Genomic DNA, 21780 nt, shown 5'->3' with positions numbered 1-21780 from the left:
TCAGTGACTTTTGTCTAATCTGGTTATTAAATCCTTAACTCTCATGGCAGGTTGAAAATCTCCCCTCTGCTTACAGGAGACCTTTTCTACAGCTCTGTATTCTGCTTCCTTCCTTTCACTCTCCTCTTACTTATCTCCCCTTCTCTCCTCCCTCCTTCTGCCTTCCTTTGTCAGTGTTATCTCTCCCACCCACCTGTGCTAAACACCTAGACTGCCCCAGATTTCCTGTGAATAGATGGCAGACACTTTCACTCTCAGCAGTTGTTCCCTTTAACAACTGTCCTATGTTTGGGGACTCTGAGGGAAGGGGTCATTGGGTCTCCTCTAAGCCTCCCCCCAATGGTATAGGCTGCTCATCCTCACTGGGTTTGTGCCTCTTGCTCTGTGGCGGCTTTGCCCCATGATGCACCAAACAGTGCCTTCCTCTGCAGACCGTGGCATCTTCAACAGGGACAATCTTGGGATATTCTCATTCCTGCTTTCCAAGAGAAGTTTTTTAGTCCTGCAGAGCACTGGGTATAAAAAATGGGGCCTTGTCCAAGGTACCACAGTCACCCTCTATTATCACAGGCTTTCTTTTAGGGCCTTTTGACTTCTTTTGGTGGGGACCAACTGAGAGTCTGTCTTCTCCCAGAGGTAGAGGGAAGTGAGGATCACTCCATCATAAAATCCCCTCCCCTGAAGGCTCTCCTTTCCCCTCCCTGATGAGAAGAGAGTAAACAGTTCCCATACAGGGTATCTGGCTAGTCTAGTGCCTGCAAGCCCTGAGGGGGATGGAGGTGCTGTGGCAAGGCAATCTCTGAATGTTAAAGAGAGGAAAGATGAGACCTATTCTCAGGTGTAGGCTGCCTTCACTGTCTACCTGTGGGAATCCCAGGATGGGAGTCAGAATAGCAGGAAAGGGTTCGGATGGTTCCTCATACTCAGGACATTGTGAAAAGGAAAGAATTTATAAGAAAGTGTAAACCTGCGTGTGGCAGTGCAAAGTATCAGTGGCAGGAGGCAGAGGCCTGTCAGAAAGTGTGGCTCAGTGAAAAAATGTGTGAGTGTCGGGGAGGGTGTGTGTATCAAAGTTGAAGGGAGTGTCAGAAAGGGTCCATTACCTGGTTCATGAATGCAACTGTTAAGAGGTAATTTTGAGTATTAGACCAGAGGATCAAAAGAGTGCGTCAAAAGGGCAAAAGCAATCAAGATCACATGGCTATTAATGAAAAAGCATTTGGGGGAGGTAAAAGGCAAGTTCTCCCAAGATCAAACAAAGGCAACCCTCTCAAGTCAGAAAATTTGTGAAAGTAAAAGTAATAGTGAAAACACCAAAAGGAAGGCTCTCTGAGCAACTCTAAGGCTAAAGATGAATGTGTTCCCAAGAGCCTTAAGGCTGGAACAAGCTTTGGGGGATGAAGGTGCACAGCAAAGGAATGCAGGCTTAGTGAGACGCACTCACAGCACAGGAAGAGGTGGGCTCCCCAAGCCCCAGCAAGCTGCTGCCCTCCATCTTGTAAGTCACTCTTTACATGTTGTAGCAAGATCTAAAACAGATCTTCCCAATACAAACCCTTGTGTAAAAGTTGTTCATTAGCTCTGTGTAATCCCCCAATCCCCTTCCTTACATTTTAACAATATATTTACTTTGTGATGGAAAAACATAGAGATGTATTGAATACAAATTGCTTTTTTGAAAGTCAGCTCAATAAATATGCTCAATTGCTCTCCTAATTTTTATTATTATATTTGATTTTGCAATGAAACAACATTTAGGTTTTATAAAGGAGAGAAGGGGTACACACACACACACACACACACACACACACACAGAGAGAGAGAGAGAGAGAGAGAGAGCATTTCCTAAAGAACTTTAAAGATGTTTAGTAAACCCTTATTAAATTGCATTTGAGAGTAATACATATCTACTTTAGTCGAAAATTTAATTAAAAGAAGATACGAGAGAAGAGTGGTTGAGAGCACAGACTTTGGAATTTGAGTAACTTAGGTTCAAATCCCAGCTCTGCTTTTTACCTGCTGTGTGACCTTGGGAACACCAATGGCCTCTCTGGGCCTCAGCTGCACTTCTTTGTAAAATGAGAGTGCTAACATATCTTATCAAATTGTAGTCAGCTTTCAATGAGAAAATTCAAGACAAGACATTTAGTCTAGTGTATTTTTTCCATGCAAACATACTTTTTTCAAACATATTTTTATTTCCACTTGGGCTAATAAAACATTGCCAGGAGGGATCCTTAGATGACTTGCAATGGTGACTTCAAAGTATTTGAAAGTGTTTGATATGTCCTTTCCTTAAGTAATTATAATAGTTTATCTAGGAGTTCTATTTGTCAAGTTTGGGCTAAGTAACTTACATACATTATCTTTGACTTCTTGCAGGGGTTACAAAGATGTTATTCTTACTCCTATTTTATGGATAAGCAAGAGTGAGGCCAGCATGTTTAGTATTTTGTCTAAAGCTACAGCTCATGAGAGGTAAACTAGGCAAGAACCTCTATGACTCTAAGCACGCTTTCTCATGAGATGAAACTTTTTCTTTTTTGAGCTATTTCTGGGATGCAATGTTAGAAGAATTACATTTGTTAATCACCTGTAATATATGTCCCAGAACTGTGGAGTGGTCACTGCCCTCAAGGATTGTACATTCTAGTGGGGGAAGAGGACTTGTTTGAAAAGAGGCAATTGGATTGGCCTAATCTGATACTCTTCTTTTTGGGTGTTTAATAGCATTGCAGGACCACTATTCTCTTTCTTAGACTCAGTAACCCTGAGTGCATTATAACCTCCTCAGTCCTCATAAAGAAAAGAGTGTAATAGATCCAGGACCCAAATTGCCCCAATTCTCATGTGTGAGAACATGGGCATTCTTGACAGTCTGCAGAGTCATGGGTATTTGAGAAGAGACCTGTGGAAAGAGCCAAGACGGCATAGGCCCTGGTGCATAGGAAGCATCATCCATCAGTGTGGCAGTGAAGTCGAGAGCTACAAACCGGGCAGATGCTGGAGTGGAGGGGAAGCAGGCTGGAGAGAGAGGGCAGTTTCTGTGGGAAACCTGCCTATCGCATGCAGTGGCCCCGTATTGACATTTGAGCAAGTTTGCATCAGGATACAGGGTTGGGATAGATAACAAATGATGAAAATATGATATATCTGTTAGGATAGCTTTTAGCTAGCTGCACATAGAAAAATCAGCAAACAGACGGAAACAAGTAGGAGTTCTCCTTCTCCACTCACAGTCAGTATATGACAAGCCAAACCCACCCTGCTTCTCTATTTCTGCCTTTTGCTGACCTGTAAGGAGGGAGCACATGTAATGGGGGCCAGGCATCTGCTCCAAGTGTTGGGAATGGTGATCAGTTCCCATCTTGTTCCCTGAGACCGGCCAGGACTCTTTGGTTGTCAGTATCAGAAACTCAACTCAAACTAACTTATAGATGTAAACAAGATTATATTGAATCACATAACAGAAACACCCATGGTCTAACGTGCTTTAAGCACAGTGAAACCCAGGTGGCTGGGCAAGGTCATCAGGCATCTGTCTTTCCTCTTCTGTAAACTCTGCTCTTCCCATGATTCATTCTCATGTGGGCTCTCCCAACATTGCAACAGAGTGGCCACTGCCAGCTCTAGGCTTGCAGGTAGTTACAGCTCTGCTTGCTGAAACTTTAGATGAAAAAGAGGGCCTTTTTCTCAGTAGTCTCAGTACAATCCCCAGAGCAGCCTTTAATAGACCTGGCTTGAACCATGTGTGCATCTCCAAAATGAACCAACCACTGCCCTCTGGCTGGTCAGCCCAGGGGAATGGGCCACTGTCTACAGTGATAGGGTAGAATCTGTTTCATCCAAAGCTCACTAGTAGAGAGTTGGTGGATCCGCAAAACTAATGAAAAGGAGAAATTAATATTGGGCACACAAAATCTACCCATGTGATAATCATGGTGCCTCCCTCACAGCTCACTTGTGGTAAGGATTGAATGGGAGAATGCACACAAACAAGAGCTCTATGTATATCAGCTATTGTTTCCAAGATACTCAGATTCAGTGTATCCTCTCTCATTGTGTCCTCTTTCGTCCATCCCTAAATTCAGCCTACTTGACTTATAATGTATTTTGAATTTTTTATAATTGTTTGGTAACATATAAGAAATAGTACTTTCTCATTAAAAAAATCAACATTTCTGGCTGTTCTTGAAAGTTGAAACATCTGTCAATTATCAACTGCACCAAAGCAGAGTTGCCCACACTGCCCAGTCTACACCCAACTGCCCAGTCTGCCCCCAACCTGACCTCAGGTGGCTTCTGAGATCCTCTTCCCAACTTTGTAGCCTCAGACTTACTGCTCTTCTCTGGGATCCTCCTGCTTCCTGCCTGGTGTCTTCACTTCTGTGCCTTTGCCCAAAGATCTTCTTCCTCCCCATCAATCTCAATCCTATCCATGCTTTAGGACTAATTAAAATCCTAGGAGTCCCTCAAGCCTTCTCTAAGCACCCTAGCTCTCTGAGAGCCCTCTCCTCTCCTCTCCTCTCCTCTTCTAGATAAACACATCCCTTGGCAACCAGGACTGCACAGAATGTGAGTCCCCCAAATGGCTGTGAGTGCATGAGAGAGCCAACTGCACTGTAGAACAAACAGGGATATACAGAAAAAGGGCAGAGGCAGGCAGATTGTGCCACCCCTGCTATGAGAAAAGATAGATAGGAATTGACCTAGCAAAAAAAATTATTGAAAATGTATTTGTCATCTGTTTAGATGTAAACCCTTATACTTTATCTATAATTCAAAATATAGGAACACACAACATGTGCTTTCTTACTTCAACAAGTCTTTAAAGAATTATATGAATAGCATTGTCTAGTTTCAAAAATAAAAATGTCAAGGTAGTGTATAATTTACTCTGTAGCCACAAAGGAGACTTGTGAGCAGGAATTATGGTACAACTAGGAGAAGAAGTCTGAAAGTGATTCATTATGATTGAGAGATGAGGTGCTTCTACATTTTATTTTAGTTCCCTCTTACAGTAAAATAGCATCTGGAGATGGTATTAAGACAGCTTGATATTGGAACAATTTAATCTTTGAAGGTCATGTTGTAGGAATGGCCAAGGGGAGTAAATAACATGTGACGTAAACACTTTTCTATGATACAGAGAGTAACATAGCATAGCTCCATCGTTAAAAAACAGTGTAGCAATTTTGGGTAATAGCCTGGTGTGACATGAGGGCCCTGTCATTTTTTAACCCCAAATGCTAATTTAAAGACTCGTCCAGCTTATCTAGTCCTTAAAACTGTAATTATGAAGGACAAGTAGTAACGAGAAATATATATATCATGTTATAGCATGTTTTAAAAATAATAAGATCATGTAATACATTGTTTTTACATATGTGGATGACTATAAAGTAAATGTTACAAAATAAAATAGCTGCTGTATTAAGAAAGTCAGTGGGTGTACAGATGTTTTAAATACATATTTTAAAAGTACTTAATATTGTCACCTTATAAATTAAAAAAAGGATATCCATTAATTAGGAATAAAATAATATTGTCTCCTTAATATCTGACTTAAGGAGAACTGGTATGCTAATTTCCAAATTCCATAAAACCAAGAGGGAGAAGAGGATGTTTTAAGTGCAAATTCCTTTGCAAACCACTCATCTCAACTTTGCCCAATGTTATTTGGTTCTTTACAGGTGTCACACCGCCCTCTGGTGTTCAACAAGCTAAAATGTAATATCTCAAATGGTCACTATATTTTGTTTTTATATTTTCTGAGTAATGAAGACGATTTAAAGGGGGAATAAAAAAGACAGTGTAGAATACCGCAAAGTCCTAGAAAGTTGTGGGTGGTCTATGGGTTGTCAACATTTTCTAATGTTTAAACTGCCTTTAAAATGTTACACATTTTGAGCTTTTGATGGGCAGGTTTAGAGACTTGAGGCACCTGCAAGCAGCAGAACTTGTTAGCTGGGCTCTGGGATACCCCAGGCAACTCAGAGGATCTGAAAATCACTGACAGCTTCCTTAAGTTCACTCTTCCCTGATATAATGGGTCCTGAAGAAGCAACAAGACCACTAAACTCAGGCAGGCAATCTTACGGGACTCCCTTTCCCATTCTGCTTAAAATCTTTAAGCCAAAGAAAAACAGAAATAAAAATGCACTTTGAGCAAGATTTCATAATAAAACAGTGACCAAATATAATTCAAATTTGGGCCAGATTCTGCTTTAGTGGGGCTTGAAGTATGTATACTCTGAAGGGTCCCTTAAAAAAAAAAAAAAAAACCTCTAAAAATATCTTATTTTTACAATTCTCTACAAATCATGAAGAGCCCCTCATCAGGGTCTTGGAATAGGCTGCTGGCCTTTAAGGAAGAACCCCTAAAGCTTAAGTTTCCTAGCTTCAGGGAATTGGCCACTGATCCAAAAGTATTGTTTTCACTACAGTTTCTGGACTTTTTCTTGAGCATTATAATTCTCAGACCTTTAATAAATTAGGGAAAACATACAGATTCGATAATGTGGTAGCATTTTTGTGTTATTTATATCCTGTGACTATTGAGAATTGATGATGATCTTTGAACTATTCCAGTCAAATGAAAATAAATCAGTTTGTTTATTCAGAAACAACTTTAACGACTTAGGTTGTGCATGGAAGAATTACAGAAGATCAGATGCTTCCAGGAGTTTAGAAAAGATAGTGATGGAATTAATACAGCTATCTTAAATTACTTTAAAAGGCTGAATCCTAACAACTGGTCTGCATGTACTGCTGACTCCCAGAAGAGGTTAGATTGTGTTCAGTGACCCCCTATGAAAACCTAGATGTTAATCTCAAAGATCAGAAGCCAGTCTGATATGGTTTGGCTCTGTGTCCCTACCCAAATCTCACCTTGAATTGTAATGATCCCCACATGTCAAGGGTGTGACCAGATGTAGATAATTGAATCATGGGGGTAATTTCCTCCATGCTGTTCTGTTGATAGTGAGTTCTCAGGAGGTCTGGTGGTTTTACAAAGGGCTTCCCCCTTTACTCAGCACTCATTCTCTCTCCTGCCACTCTGTGAAGAGGTGCCTTCTACCATGATTGTAAGTTTCCTGAGGCCTCCCCAGCCATGCAGAACTGTGAGTCAATTAAACCTCTTTTCTTTATAAATTACCAAGTCTCAGGTATTTCTTCATAGCCACATGAAAACGGACTAATACACAGTCTGTCCATGGGGGAGTCAGTTAGCTTATACTAAGAAGAGGTTTCTATTATCCTAAGCAGAAGATAATTTATTTCTTCTGATACTAATCACAGAAAATAACTTCCTTAGGTGAAACCTGAAATAGCTGCCTGATCACATTACATTAATTCTCTGGGTAGTACATAACACTTGAATAATCTTTGTCCATTTCTTTCTTTATAATCTTTGTCCTTTTCCTATTCCCTTCCACAGTATATAAAACCCATGGTGCGGTACTCTTGCCTGCCTTGTGCCCCACATCAGGGCCACTGCATTTGGCCATGCAGACTGTGTGGCACATCACTGACACCCTTCACCTTGCGGTCATGCAAAGGACAGCTCTGGAGCTGTGCATGGCAGAGTCCCTGTTCAGAGTCTACGGCTGACCCTGGCACAGAATGGCCCCTCAGAAATCACACACTGAGTGAATGCAGAAGTAGTAGTCAGCCTATTTATTATTCTCATTTAAAATATAAGATGAAAAATTGAAAGAGTTTTGTGTCCCATAAATCAAAGTACATTGACTTGTGCAAACTAGTTTGTTTTGACCAATGAATTTTATTATTAAGTTGACTCTTTTAGGCCAGTTGAGGGCAGTCAAGTCTGTGAAAGTCAAACCAGTAAGGCAGGGAGACAGTCTCAGTGGCCGAATTGAAGTTAAAGTTCAGGTCTCCTGGTTAACTACATCACATTCTGTGTGTTCTAGTTCCCTTGTCACCAAAGCCAATTCCTTCAGACTCCTTTCTGAGGAGTCTTCAGTGAATTTCTGAGTCTGTGGGCTATGATCCAGCAGTAATCATGTGTGTGCTGTTTTGTTTTGTTTTGTTTTGTTTTGTTTCAGCATTCAGCGAGCATGGCGAGAGTACCTGCAGCGGCAGGAGCCTCTGGAGAAGAGGAGCCCATCCCCACCCTCCCTCTCCTCAGAGAAGCTGAGCAGCTCTGTCAGCATGAACACCTTCTCTGACAGCAGCACACCCGTGAGTGTCATGTTTCTTTTTCTATGTCCTGACTTGACATTCAGCTGAAAGCCTAGACTTTGGTTCTAAGAGAAATCTTGGGATGTGAGCAGGTGGTTTGTGACAGTGAGGATCTACGTTGCTTATTTGCTACACAGGAACCCATGGTGAGAGTTTTGTCACCTCAAAATGAAGACACAATTCATAAGCACAAAGTGAACTTTATCAAGTCTGGAGAAAATAGATTGCATTTATGTGTTCTCCTTTCTCTATTACGGAGGTGTCTTTTTTCCTTTTCTTTATAATAGCATATTTCTTTTGGTATGTGCTGTGTGTTTCTTTTATTGTGTGGTGCTAATATGATAGAAGATAAGATTGGTTATAAGGAGTAGAAAGAGAACTTTTACAGGAAGAATTGAAAGTGGTCACACACTCAGGGGTTGCAACTCAAATGCCTCCAGGGACCAGGTAAGTCACCCTCATGACTGAGGTGGCTGACCTGTGCCCCTGGCTACATGGAGAACATAGGCCTCACCCGAAGGGCAGTGCACTTGGCTCCTGAGAATGTGTCAACCTGTGGCAATACAGGCAAGCATGGCCAAATGTGATTTTCTTTCTTTAGGAGATGTCAGAAATCTGTATTTTTTAAGTGTTAGCATCCAGTAATAAAATTTAAAAGGTAAAGCAACCCTGCCTACCGACCACAATTGACCTACAGGCCACCAGTTTAAGAAATCTGAGATAGAGAGTTAAGGAATAAGGGAAACTGCTGGAAGTATTTATTTTTAAAAAACTCCAAAAGTGGGAAGAAATCAGTGATGAGGGATTTATGAACCAGCGTTTTGTGGATTTAAGCATTGTGATCATTTGTAACCAGTCACTGAAATGCTGAAAAGTTAGAGAAATGAAGTAATTACACAAGTATATTACTTCCAAAAATTTTCCTTTACTATTGGTTATCATGTTTATTATGTGGTAAAAAGGTTTCCCAACACTCAAAACAATGTATTCTTTTTGGGATCAGGTAAAAGTTACTGTATTGGAAATGTTTTCAGATGGTTGCATTGCATATTCTTTAGTAAACGGTTTTGCTTAGATATGGATTTAAAGAGAGAGAATAAGTTGAGTTTATAGCAATGCAAATAAAAGTGGGAGAATATCTATTTTTAATTGACAGCAGAAATTGAACATTTAGTGAATCCTCACTTTTTAAAACAATTATTTGGGGGAATGGCTTATCCTAACTGACCTCACTATCACTAGAGGGCACTCGTGAACCACACTGGAAAATGCCAGGGCTTCTCGTTTGTGTCTAACTCATGATTTGTGAATAAAAAATAAAGTGAGAATTGAGTGTTTAGGATGTCTTTGCTGTGAATGCCAATAGAAAGTGCAAATTAGATGACTTTAGGATTTTATTTGAATGATGGAAACTCAATATTAGAAATCACTTTGTGAGTTAAATGTTTGGATTTACTATTTTTGTACCTTCTCACAGCCTAATTCAAGATAATTCTCAATTGCTGCTGAATCCAGTGATATCTAAAAGTTTTAGTGTTGCTTTAGGGTGTTTAACCTTTTGGTTTTATTGGACTCCTATGAGAATATATGTTTGTTTTATATTTGTACTGCTGTACTGCTTCGATTCTAGCATAAGTGTTTTGTGCATGAATGCATGTTCTTCCCTGTTCATGAGTCATCAAGTTCATTTATATCTCTGCACAGCTTCACTAACAGTTCTACCTTATTTAATTTGGCTTAGCCTCCTGGTTCCTTGTTGGTTTTTAGTAGAAGATATTTCCTCCCTCAAATATTCCCAGCAATTTGGTCTCCCATAAGGTATATCAGACGGACTTGAGAGTGCATCCTGTAGCCCCACCATATCATCATCCTTTAGCTCTGTGCTCATGGGATAAGGACGACTATATTCAGTGAATGGCAGTCTGGCTTACCCATGACTGCCTATAAAAAGTGAGAATCAATGCCTGTAATCCTAGCACTTTGGGAGGCCAAGGTGGGAAGATCTCTTGAGGTCAGGAGTTTGAGACCAGCCTGTCTAACATAGCGAAACCCTGTGTCTACTAAAAATACAAAAATCAGCTGGGTATGCTGGCACGCACCTGTAATCCCACTTACTTGGAAGACTGAGGCAGGAGAATGAATGGCTTGAACCCAGGAGGCAGAGGTTGCAGTGAGCCGAGATCATGCCACTGCACTCCAGCCTGGGTGACAGAGGGAAACTCTCCTTCTCAAAAAAAAAAAAAAAAAGTTAGAACAGATTTTCAAAAAGAATTAGCTGTCAGAAAGCAAGCAGGCCCTGCCCGGAATACAAATAGAAGTTATTGATTATAACAAATGACTTAAATATTGATAATGACAGTGATGTGACACTAAATGTAAAAAATAAAATATGAAAATATAAGATGTTGGGATATTTCCAAGTCTCTAGTTTGTCACTTAGGTAAAATATCCAAGTCATAATTTAAAAGAAAACTTTATGTGTAGTTGTTTGGAGTTTAGTGAGCTAAGCTTTTTTTTATCTGCCATGATCATCAGTTTGCCAGGGCCCCTTTTGGGAAGATTCATCCTTAGCTCTCTTGGGGGTTGCAGTCACCCGCAGACAAGTTGCCTGGTGGAAGGAAGGTGATTCTGCTCTACCTTGACCAGCCTGCCAGACCCACTGGGTTCATACACACTCTCAGGGAGCCCCAGATAGGAAGACTTGGTTTTCTCACCCTCCAGTGAATTGACTTCAAGTTTATGGAGGGAATAGGATGACCCCTGGCCTACACTGACTAAGCCTGTCATCAAGAAATGAGCTTCCTCTAACATCCATGAGTCCATTTGGAACTTCTGTGTTAAAAGCCTCAGTCCAAGTCAAATGTTGTCAGTGAGCTGTGTCCCTGGGGAGTTCTTTAGGCCCTGCCTCTTGCTTGATCTTTTCCAGGTTGTTGAACCTCAGTTCTCTTTCTCTGGGTTTAATCTATTGCTGTTGCTGCCTAGACAATTTTCTATCTTCTTAAATCTGATCAACTGCTGTATTGTCCCAAGTCCCTGCCTTCCTGCTACTAACCTCTAGCACAACCTTAATGGAGGCCAACATGCCCTTACCTAACTTCTGGACATTGCCAGCTGTAATATACTGCATGAGGTTGCAGTGCAGAGGTTGCAGTGAGCCGATAATAAACTGCAATTATTGCCTATCTCAACTGTCTTACCCAGACATGTACTACATGGGAAATCAGCTCACTAATCTGGTTGAGTTCCTGTGTGCAGCTGAGAATGATGCTTCTGCATGCTTCCGCTCTGATTGTTCTGGCTAAGCATAGTGTTTAATATAGTTCTTAGAACATTTCTGCCTTAAAATATATAACGACAGTAATGTTTAGGTATGACTGCTCAAATTCATTATCTTAATAAGAACTGAGCACTTGTTATGTGCCAGGCACTCTGCTATTATCTTGTTTAATCCTCTCAATGATCATACAAAGAAAGGCACTATTATTATCTCTATTTTACAGATGATGAAAATGAGACTTAAAGAGATAATACCTTTTCTTGGGCCACCCATTGGGCTGGAGCTCCATGTTTTATTCTTCCACTATATTATTTTAAAAGAAGGCTGCATTTAAACATGGTCAAGCTGTAGGGGTAGCAATCAGTTCATGCATTTCTAAGACTGTTTTACAATTTGGTAGTCATAAACAGTGAATGAAACAATATTTTCAAAATCCTCATTTGATTTTATAAATTGCTTCATTCAATGCTCCTTGATTAAAATCTCAAACCTCAGCTGTTCAGTGCCAAATTAAAGAGCAACAGGAGGGAAGATAATATTAAGTTATGTTAGCAATTTGCATATTAAGTGCCCTTATACCACAATGTATCATGTGGTAACAGAAAAATTTGTTTTAGAAATAGGAATTTTGAATAGCAACTGTTAGGGAATGGAGCTTGTGGATATCAAAATGATTTTTAAAAAGAGTAATCTTTTCTCCTTAAAAAATATTAGTTATTGCACAAATGACAACAGTAGGAAATTCCTTGTGTATTTTTTATTAATCAATTTCATATCATAAAATATTTACTGCTTTTCGTTTCCAGCTCCCAGAGAGCTGTAGCTTGTCTAATAGGATTATCATGGAAATAAACTATAGTATGGTATTTTCTAAACTCCGAGATTGATAACCTTTTCAGAAATTATTAGCATGCCCTTACAAATAAGTCCAGAAAAATCTTTGGGATTATTTAGAGACATTCTCAATCTCTTTTGGCTTAGAATTGTTTCCTCCTGCGTGGACCTTGCTTTGTGGTCACGCCTACTCTCTCCCATTGGTTCCCATATTATTATGATCTGGCCTATAGGGGGCAGTGTGGCTCATGGAATGAGGCGCTGCCTGGGTAAGAGGATGTGACTTAAAATAGCAGCTCTGCCACTATTTCTGTGTGTCCAAGATATATCATTTGAGAGGACATTCTTCATCTACAACTGGAAATAATACCCACCTCAGAAATGGATTGGGATTGCTGTGAAGGTTAAACGGCACTACCCATGTAAACTACAGCACAGAACCTGGGACTCTGAAGGCTCTCACTAATTGTTAGTTGATTTTGAGTCTGCTCTTGAAAACATTCAGTGAGTTTATTCAAAATGCTTTGGAAAAATTGTGGAGAGCAGAGATAGAATTTTTAACTTGACACTGATTGAGGGGCACAGTACTTGTTTGTGATTCCCCAAGTGAATCCATGAGAATCAACTCATGTCCCAGAATAAATATGAATATATATATGGGAACTGTACATTACAAAGGTAATAAATTAAGCATTTATTTTAGTGCTGCTCTTATTAAAGATTGATTTTCCAGTTCTGAAAATGAACTGGGTCTTTTTGCATCTAAATGAGTAGACCTCCTCTAAGAGACCACCTCCACACTCAGAGTAAAAGCAAGCACAGACCGCTCTCCTTCCTTCCAAGATCCGATGAATAAGGAACAGGCAGATTCTTAGGACACTGGGTAAGCAGAATTACGTGCCATTCCTGCAGCTGCCCAACTTCTACCAGCAGACCTTGCCTCACTCCTGGTCAAGAGGAATTATAGTCTCTGTTACCTCAAGTGTTCTAGAGTGAAGGCTGTGGGATGCACAGGTTAACAGCACTGCTTAAGTGTCCCGGCTTTTAGCAAGAGTGTCTGGATATTCAACAGATGACCCACCAAACCTTTCCAAATATACTTCTAAAAGTCAGTCTTACCCTTGCTGTTGAACACAGCATATTCACTAACATTCAGACTGCTTCATTACCCTCAAGCTTTACTGCCCTTTTTAGATTTACAACCTCCAAGCTTTAAATACATCGAGAAAACTCTGGTGACTAATTAGGGAGAACGTCCTGTTACAAAGTCACACTTGGTTGGGGGAAAACTCAGCCCTAAAAGAGGATTTCTGGGACCCCTTCTAATACAATTTTGAGAGATTTAAAACTAGAGAATATAGGCCAGGCACGGTGGCTCATGCCTGTAATCCCAGCACTTTGGGAGGCGGAGGTGGGCAGATCACCTGAGGTCAGGAGGTCCTGACCAGCCTGACCAACGTAGTGAAACCCCGTCTTTACTAAAAATACAAAAATTAGCAGGGTGTGATGGCGTGTGCCTGTAATCCCAGCTACCCAGGAGGCTGAGGCAGGAGAATCGCTGGAACCTGGGAGGCAGAGGCTGCAGTGAGCCGAGATCGTGCCACTGCACTCCAGCCTGGGTGACAGAGCAAGACTCTATCTCAAAAACAACAACAACAACAACAACAACAACAACACAACACTATAGAGAATATAAGCTTTGTGCTACTTAACAATTTAATAACCTAGATTTTCCAGGTCAGGGACAGGTTATAGTATTAAGCTCAGCTGTTATAAATTTAGGTCCCATGAATTCTAATGTTTTAGTATCCAAACATTATCTTTCATCCTTCCTTTCAGACCCCTAAATAGCACAAATTCTTTGTCTATTTGTTCCAAATTTTGGTTCTAAGAATATATTAACCATATATAAAAAGAGAAGTCTTCTTAGTATTAGAAGTAGATACATTTCTCTTTTTTCAAACCAGAGCCTGAGAGAGTATTTCATTTTCCAAAGTTTTATAAATTATATAATATATAAACATATATGACAGTATGCATAAATATATTTTTATATAAAATAGTATATTTATACCACAAACATCCACTCCCTTTTATGTCTCTAAATATTGACTGATAATATAGACTCCTTTTCCCAAATTATTTTTTAACATTATGACTTGAGGGTAATTTTTCTTGATAGGTTTAAAAATAAACATGTTGTTTTGGTTTGGGGATTTAAAATTTTTTCAGAAGGACTGCTAATATTAAACATTGCATGAGTTCAGAATGATATGCAAAATTGACAGTGAATTGATCACTGATTCATTCATCCATAGTAATATAATAAATCTTCCTTAGCAGTCTCCACACTTAATGACCTATGAGTATAAATGCAAAAACCTAGACATCAAGTATGTCACCTTTGATAAAGATAGTTGAGAAATAACTTGTTTTCTTTGTAGTTTATCTTAAGTCTGCTCTTGGCATTTGTCCTCACATAAACTCTGTCTTCATTCTACAGCTTAGGTGAGATAACTTGTTAGATCTCTAATTGAGACACAGAGTGCACCTACATAATAAATCCAGTTTTATTATTACAAATAAACATTCCAAAGCACAGAAAGACAAGCATTGCATGTTCTCACATATTTATGAAATCTAAAAATCCAAAACAATTGAACTAATTGGAAGAGAGAACAGAAGGATGGTTCCTAGAGCCTGGGAAAGGGAGTGGGAGCCTGGAGTGGGGCAACTGGGAATGGTTAATGTAATGGGTACAAAAAAAAAAAGAATGAATGAATAAGACATACTCTTTGATAGCACAACAGGGTGACTATAGTCAGTGATAGCTTAATTGTACATTTTAAAATAACTGTAAGTATAATTGAATTGTTTGTAACACAAGGATAAATGCTTGGATGGATACCCCATTCTCCATGATTACTTAATGGATAATAATGTGATTATTTTACATCGCATACCTGTATCAAAACATCTCATGTACCCCATAAATATATGCACCTAATATATAAAATATTAACAACAAACCAACATTCCACTCATTGAATGGGTATAAAAGATGGTTTAGGGTCCAAGGAGAAATTAGATGTGGTGAAACTGGAGTGTGATATATCATTGTGTTTCATTTCTTCTGGAAAGCTCATTAGCCTAAGGGTGGGTGGGGGATAATTATTCACATCCGTGGATTAGGTCTACATTCATTCACTCATTCCACAACTATTTGAATGTCTACTGTGTGCCAGACCTTTGCCAAGTAATACCTTTGCCAGGGATACAATGATCACCAAAAGAAACACAACCTCTGCCCTTGTGGAATTTATAAGTTCCTCAGTCATGGTTGACAATTCTTGTAACAGAGCTGTTGATAACTTCAGGCAATAATAACTATTAATTGATTAATTATATAGAAGGTCTAGGTGCTATTATTAACAAAAATCTTACTGCTGAAACATCTTCTAGAGCAGAATTTCTCTGAATGTGGCACTTGAAATATTATTTTTATAGGACATTGGTAAATATTAATTGGAAGAGAGGTAAAATAAGTCAATTTATTTACTTTATGACTTCTTTGAGACTTTTAAAGTTTATACACATTTTGATTCTGCAGGAAGGCTGTATTGTTTTCACATTTTCTATGCTTCTTTGAGCATGTAACCTGAAATGAGTCACATCTTACTGGACTTAATGGATCCATGGAACACATTTTGGGAAACATTATCCTAGAGTTACTAGGTGTTAAAGAAAAATTCCAATAGCTCGAATTTTCCTCTAAGTGGCTCAATAATTCAATTAATGGGTTGAACAATGTATTTCATAAAACTTCCAATGAAAGTTTTACAAACAACATGTCCTTTTTGTAGGTCTGTATCTATACAGCTGTATTATGCAAATGAAAATTTTATTAAGTTAGTTCACAGATAAAACTTGTTGCATTAACTGGCTCATAGGGTTTATATAAAAAACAAATCTAGTCAACAAAACAATAGTACTAGAAGATGGAGTTTTAGAAAGTCAATAAATAACTCAATGTCCCTTCTTGATTTAGAAACTTATTTTCAGAAATAAGAGATTTAGGCAGAGGGAGATCAAAATCTCAACTTTATTCCTGTCAAAGCTGGATTTGAGGGTGTAACTCTGACTGTGGCAACATTTGACCTCTTACTGTTGAACTTTGGAATGAGAGAAACTTACCAGTCTCACCTACAGGGCAAGCCAGAGTGAATCCTTTGCAGAGAGCTGGATCTCACACAGAGACGGAGGGAGGGTGATCCTGAGCTGTAGAAGCCCAGTTCCTTTGCCTAATCCTCCAATCAGTGTAACTCCTTCCACCTTTGTAGAGAGGAGAAAAGGATGGAAATCAGAGGCTGGGAGTCTTTAGAAAAATGCTTTCTTATAGAAACTTGAGAAAATGAGAAGGGGGTGCCCAACACTGGATACTTCAGGGAGCAAAAATTGGGCTTTTTTTAAAAATAATTTTAAGAATCACAAATATTTTTTATTCAGTTTGATTTTTATATGATTTTATATATTATAATATATTAATTAGTGTTTTCCAAATAATTACTTTGGAACATTTTTTTTTTAAAATGCAGATTCCAGAACCACAACAGATCTATCATGTCAGAATATCTGAGAAGCAGTCTGGGACTTTTAATTTTTTTTTTTTTTTTTTGAGACAAAGTCTCACTCTGTTGCCCAGGCTGATGGTGTGATCTCAGCTCACTGCAACCTCCGCCTCCCGGGTTCAAGCGATTCTTCTGCCTCAACCTCCTGAGAAGCTGGGATTACAGGCACCCACCATCACGCCTGGCTAATTTTTGTATTTTTAGTAGAGACGGGGTTTCACCATGTTGGCCAGGCTGATCTTGAACTCCTGACCTTGTGATCCACCTGCCTTGACCTTCCAAAGTGCTGGGATTACAAGGACTTTTAATTTTTAAAAATGCCCCAGATAATCTTCATCATTATTAAAGTGTAGAAAACACTAAGCTGTAGAAATTGAACAAAATTATCTAATTTATTTAGGAAACCTAAGTGGATCAGAACATTTAGGTGATCCATTTTTTTTCTCAATTTTTATTTGGATATTTTAGCATTGTATAGATATGCTGTGAGAAGCTGGTGAGGCAATATTTTCCTGATGAGATGCCAGAACAATCACCATTGCTTTAATAGAATTTGTTCAGTGGCACTGGTTGTGTGGAAAATTGTTTTCTCCTCAGATTTATGATTCTTTCTCAAAAATATGACAGAATACTATGCTCTTCAAGGAAAGCTGCTTTTGTTTGATCTATCTGGCCTTAAGGGAGGAATACATTTAATAAGCACTGATTAGATTAATTTCAAGTTATTCTTCACTTGGGCTATAAGAATTATTTAGTTGGCATGAAAGGGGATTAGATAATTTATTAACTGGCAGAAATGACAATTATGACTGAAAATTGTAAATTATGGCATGTGACTAAATAGAAAGAGAAAAATGTGTTGCAAAGAATGGTCATGGACTTTGCTCATTTAAACATTCTTTAAAAGAATATGTGTACTATCAATTACCAGTTAGGTGTACAGATTAGTAACAATAGAGCTAATATTCTATTTTTACTTTATTCAGAGGTGAAAAACATCTAAAAATAGTGAGTTAAAGAAAGTTTTTCTTTAATCAACACTTGAAAATATACTCCAATCATTTCAGAGATAGTAAGATGTTTTTCTGTTTATGTAGCTTTTAAATTTTATTACATAAACTGTTGTTAGAAGTTGAAGATGGTTGCCTTAATTTTTATTTTGCAATCTTTATGGATTGAATTAAAAATAATTTTTGGACATGCTAAATATTCTGAGAGGTGTTTTAGAAGTAGATTCTGTATCCTTAGAGACCCTCTAGTTCCCACAGCAGCTTCTCCAGGGAAAAGCCCTTCTTCACTATATTCACCACAAATTAGTTGCAGTTATTCATTTTTTAAAGCAGCACTAGAAGCTGATCTTAGCTTAAAGGGAGACTCATCTCACATATGAGCAGCAAATTTATTTTCTCTTCATGGCACTGTATTGATAGGGTTAAGTATTTTCATAGAAGACCATGCTATCTAATGCAAGTAGATTTTCAAGAAAATCACTATGCTAAATACTTCAGTAGAAGGACTTTATCTACATATAGCAGCAACTGTGACCTGCTTTAGAGATGACATCATTGGGTGTCATGTGGCTCTTTATATGTTTCAGCCTCAGAAAGAGATAATCTGTGAAAGCCACAGAGCCTGATTTCTGCTGTGATAATCTTCAGCAGACCGAGGCTGGGGCTAGAACGAGGCAGACCTGTTTATATGGTGTGTGCAGTGCCTTGTGGAATTCTTAACTCTATTTTATTGTATTATATTTAATCAAAAAGTAGATCAGATGATAGCATGAAGTGAATTGGCTGCTTTGGACTAATGAGATCTTCTTTTCTGCATTAAGATCAAGAACTTTTCTGGAATCCTCTGTTCTCCGAGTAGCCTTGTCTTCTCTGTGTGTTTTATCAATCTGAAGAACACTGGCAAAAATCAGCAAACTTCATCTCCCAAAAAGCTCTCGCTCTTTTTTACCAGTACTTGAAGATTTCTGCTCCAAAATCTACTTTGAGCTGCTTGAGCATGGTGGTTGATAACTGAAAGGCAAAAGCATCACCTATTTAGTGTGTGTTATAGAAATTTTTTAGATAACTTTACTAGCTAACCCAGGTGACCCTTTACGGATTTCTTTCAAAGCCAATTTGAATAAACAACTCTTCCCTCTCAAATGGGCAAGAGTAACTCTTCAGCACCATGGAGAGGTCCGCGCAGCGTGCTACAACGTGGGACTGTGACCAGGGCAAGCACTCTGACAGTGTAAGTTTTACAAATGTCTGCCATCTATTTTAGGTGTATCATATTTTTACATATGAAGAGAGAAAACTTCAAAGTCGAACTGAGTCAGGTTAAATTTAAGCTATAAAAGCTGATGGCCTTCATTTTTAAATTCAGAATTAAGCATTTAAAATATATCAGAGTATTCATTTGAAAAAAATACTTTCTCATTGCATAATTAGTATGTGGATATTTGATGCTTTGAATTTTGTGAATCTATGTTTGGGTGTTCTTTTTTTTAGTACACCAAAACTAATTGCATTGCAGTGGACAAAACAATGGCTTTAGAAATAGCATTTTAATATACACATATAAATAGTTCCAAATGTACAATCTGTTGCCCTTTGTATGCACAAGCCTCCTTTGGAAAGTAGTTCCTGATTTGTACAGTTTGGGAAGGTCAGTGTTAAACTTTTTCACTTTAGATTATACTTTCAGTTACCAAAAGAACGAATGTCTAGGTATTCTAATGTCAGTACATGGGAGATATTTGATGACTTAAACATTTCAAATTTATTGGTATGAAATGTATACAGTGGCAGTTTATTATAAGTAGAAATAATAAGTAAATTTATAAAATTATATATGGGCCATTGAAATAGTACTTTTAGCATTATTGAAAATAATTAGTTTCAAAATGTTCAATTTAAATGTTCAAACCAGAAATAAAAAAATATGGTTTCTTCAAAAACATCTTTTAACTCCATCTTTAAGACTATCAAAGGTGTAGTTCTATGATGTTATGATATGACACAACCAACAAAGAAATAATACTTTGAGTTACTACCCAGAATGACCCCAACAGATATTTTGATTAACTATTGAATTTTTTTTCTAAGAGAACATATTGTCATTAAAAAGTAACTTTAATAAATCATGAGTCTTTTCTCAGACCACTTAAATGCGGTTTGGAACATTTATTTATGCAGAATCATTTATTTTAAAACCAAATAAACATATATATTTATATTATTGTATTATAAAATGTATTTCCCTTAGTAGTTTTCTTCATTTTTAAAAACCAGTGGTAAATGCAATTTACTCAGTTCTATCTCTAATTCAAATATAATGGATTATTTCTGTTATGGATAATTTCCAAGTGAATTACTGTTGCTTCTTAACTCTTCGGTAATTTGGTATTTGATTTTGGGATAAATGGTACTTATATTTTGACAATGTATGAAGTTCAGAATTTTAGAGGATGTAACAATTTTATGTAAAGGAGACCTTGGTATACATTTTTGTCATCTTTCCTCAATAGATCCACTGATAATTTCTGTAATTGATGTCAGTATTTAAAAGGCCTTAGTTTTTGAAAAGAATGAAAGGTAGATTTATGATTTCAGTTTTTTTAAGTTTCATTTCCCCGAATTTTATTATTCTGCTTTTGTTAATAGGTAAGTAGGACTTTTCACACACCATTGCATGTACCTCTGTGATTTTAAACTTAAATTGTTCCCTTACGGTAAACTGTATCCATTTCCAGACCCTGATGAACTTTGGACAAATTATTCTGGTTTATTAAATTGTACATTCTAATCCAGAAGAATCCAAGACTCATGTCATAAAATGCATCTGCTTGCTCTGAAATGGTGTCAGGAGGAGATGTACCTGATTCAGAAATTTATTTGATCTTTGTCTCTGTCTCTCTGAAGGATGTGATTCATTTATGATATTGTCAGAAGTGTAACATTTTATATTTGCTGCTTTTTTGCAAACATTTTAGTGATATATTTATAACTACAGTTATCCAGCACACACACTTTTCTGTAGTTGAGATATCATTGCCTATGTATTTATTTAACCAGAAATTGTTGCTGTATGACAAACTACAAGCACATGTTTGCTTCTGTTTTGATAGCCTTTCAATCATTATTGAAACAGTCACCTGAATAGTAGAAAAATGTTCAAAGCTAAACTATTAGATATTCACATTTCTTTTTCTTTCTTTCTTTCCTTTTAAATAACATTCTGGTGGTAGCAGATGTATGTGAACAATCTTAAATTTAGTTGAGTGACATTTTGCTTTTCTTGCCAATGTAAAAATATGCTCCCAGATCTCTTTACTGTGGTCCACCCACCCTTGCAACGGATTTATAACCTTTGGCTACAAAGAATGTAGGGGCATATTTATTTATGAAAGCCACCCTAGTTAGGATGCTTTACAGGGTGGCTGAATATAGAGGCAGTTAATTGGCAGGTGTGGTTTTTACTGCTGATTTTAACCCTTTTTGGCACTAAGAAAGATTAGTTGATCTCGGAAATAGTTCTTACATCCAAGGTATTCAGACTCATCTCTGTTGCATCAGTCTCCATCACATATTCCTGTAGAAGCAGCTCCTCTAGCTACGGTCCCAATAGGAGCAGTTCCAGTAGGGAAGAGCCTGAAACTCTTTGTTGCAAGAAGATCCTAAATGGTAGCTTCTTAGAGGGACATAGGGATCCTTGGGGTTATTTCAGTGAGCAGGATGCTGATTGATTCCAAATGGGTTCTAGGCTTGTTTTAGTATGGTTCTAACACTCTAAGGGGCTCAGTGGACATTAGAGGCTCAAGAGAGGTACCCTAGCATCCCAGAG

General features: G+C 38.1%; 1 protein-coding gene across 2 annotated transcripts in view; it reads left to right on the top strand.

The window, feature by feature from the left end:
- The window catches only part of LOC101021093 (schwannomin-interacting protein 1), an 803298-nt gene that overhangs the window by 171021 nt on the left and 610497 nt on the right, over nt 1-21780 (top strand). The window contains exon 4 of one of the 2 annotated variants that reach the window (XM_017955752.1): nt 8070-8205. In XM_017955752.1, the coding sequence (XP_017811241.1) occupies nt 8070-8205 (136 nt within the window). Of the gene's footprint in view, nt 1-8069; nt 8206-18535; nt 19186-21780 lie in introns of those variants that run through there. The other variant, XM_017955753.1, reaches the window with a different exon arrangement.

The sequence above is a fragment of the Papio anubis genome, chromosome 2, assembly GCF_008728515.1.
Source record: "Papio anubis isolate 15944 chromosome 2, Panubis1.0, whole genome shotgun sequence".
NCBI lineage: Eukaryota > Metazoa > Chordata > Mammalia > Primates > Cercopithecidae > Papio > Papio anubis.
This window is presented reverse-complemented; position numbering and strand designations above follow the sequence as displayed.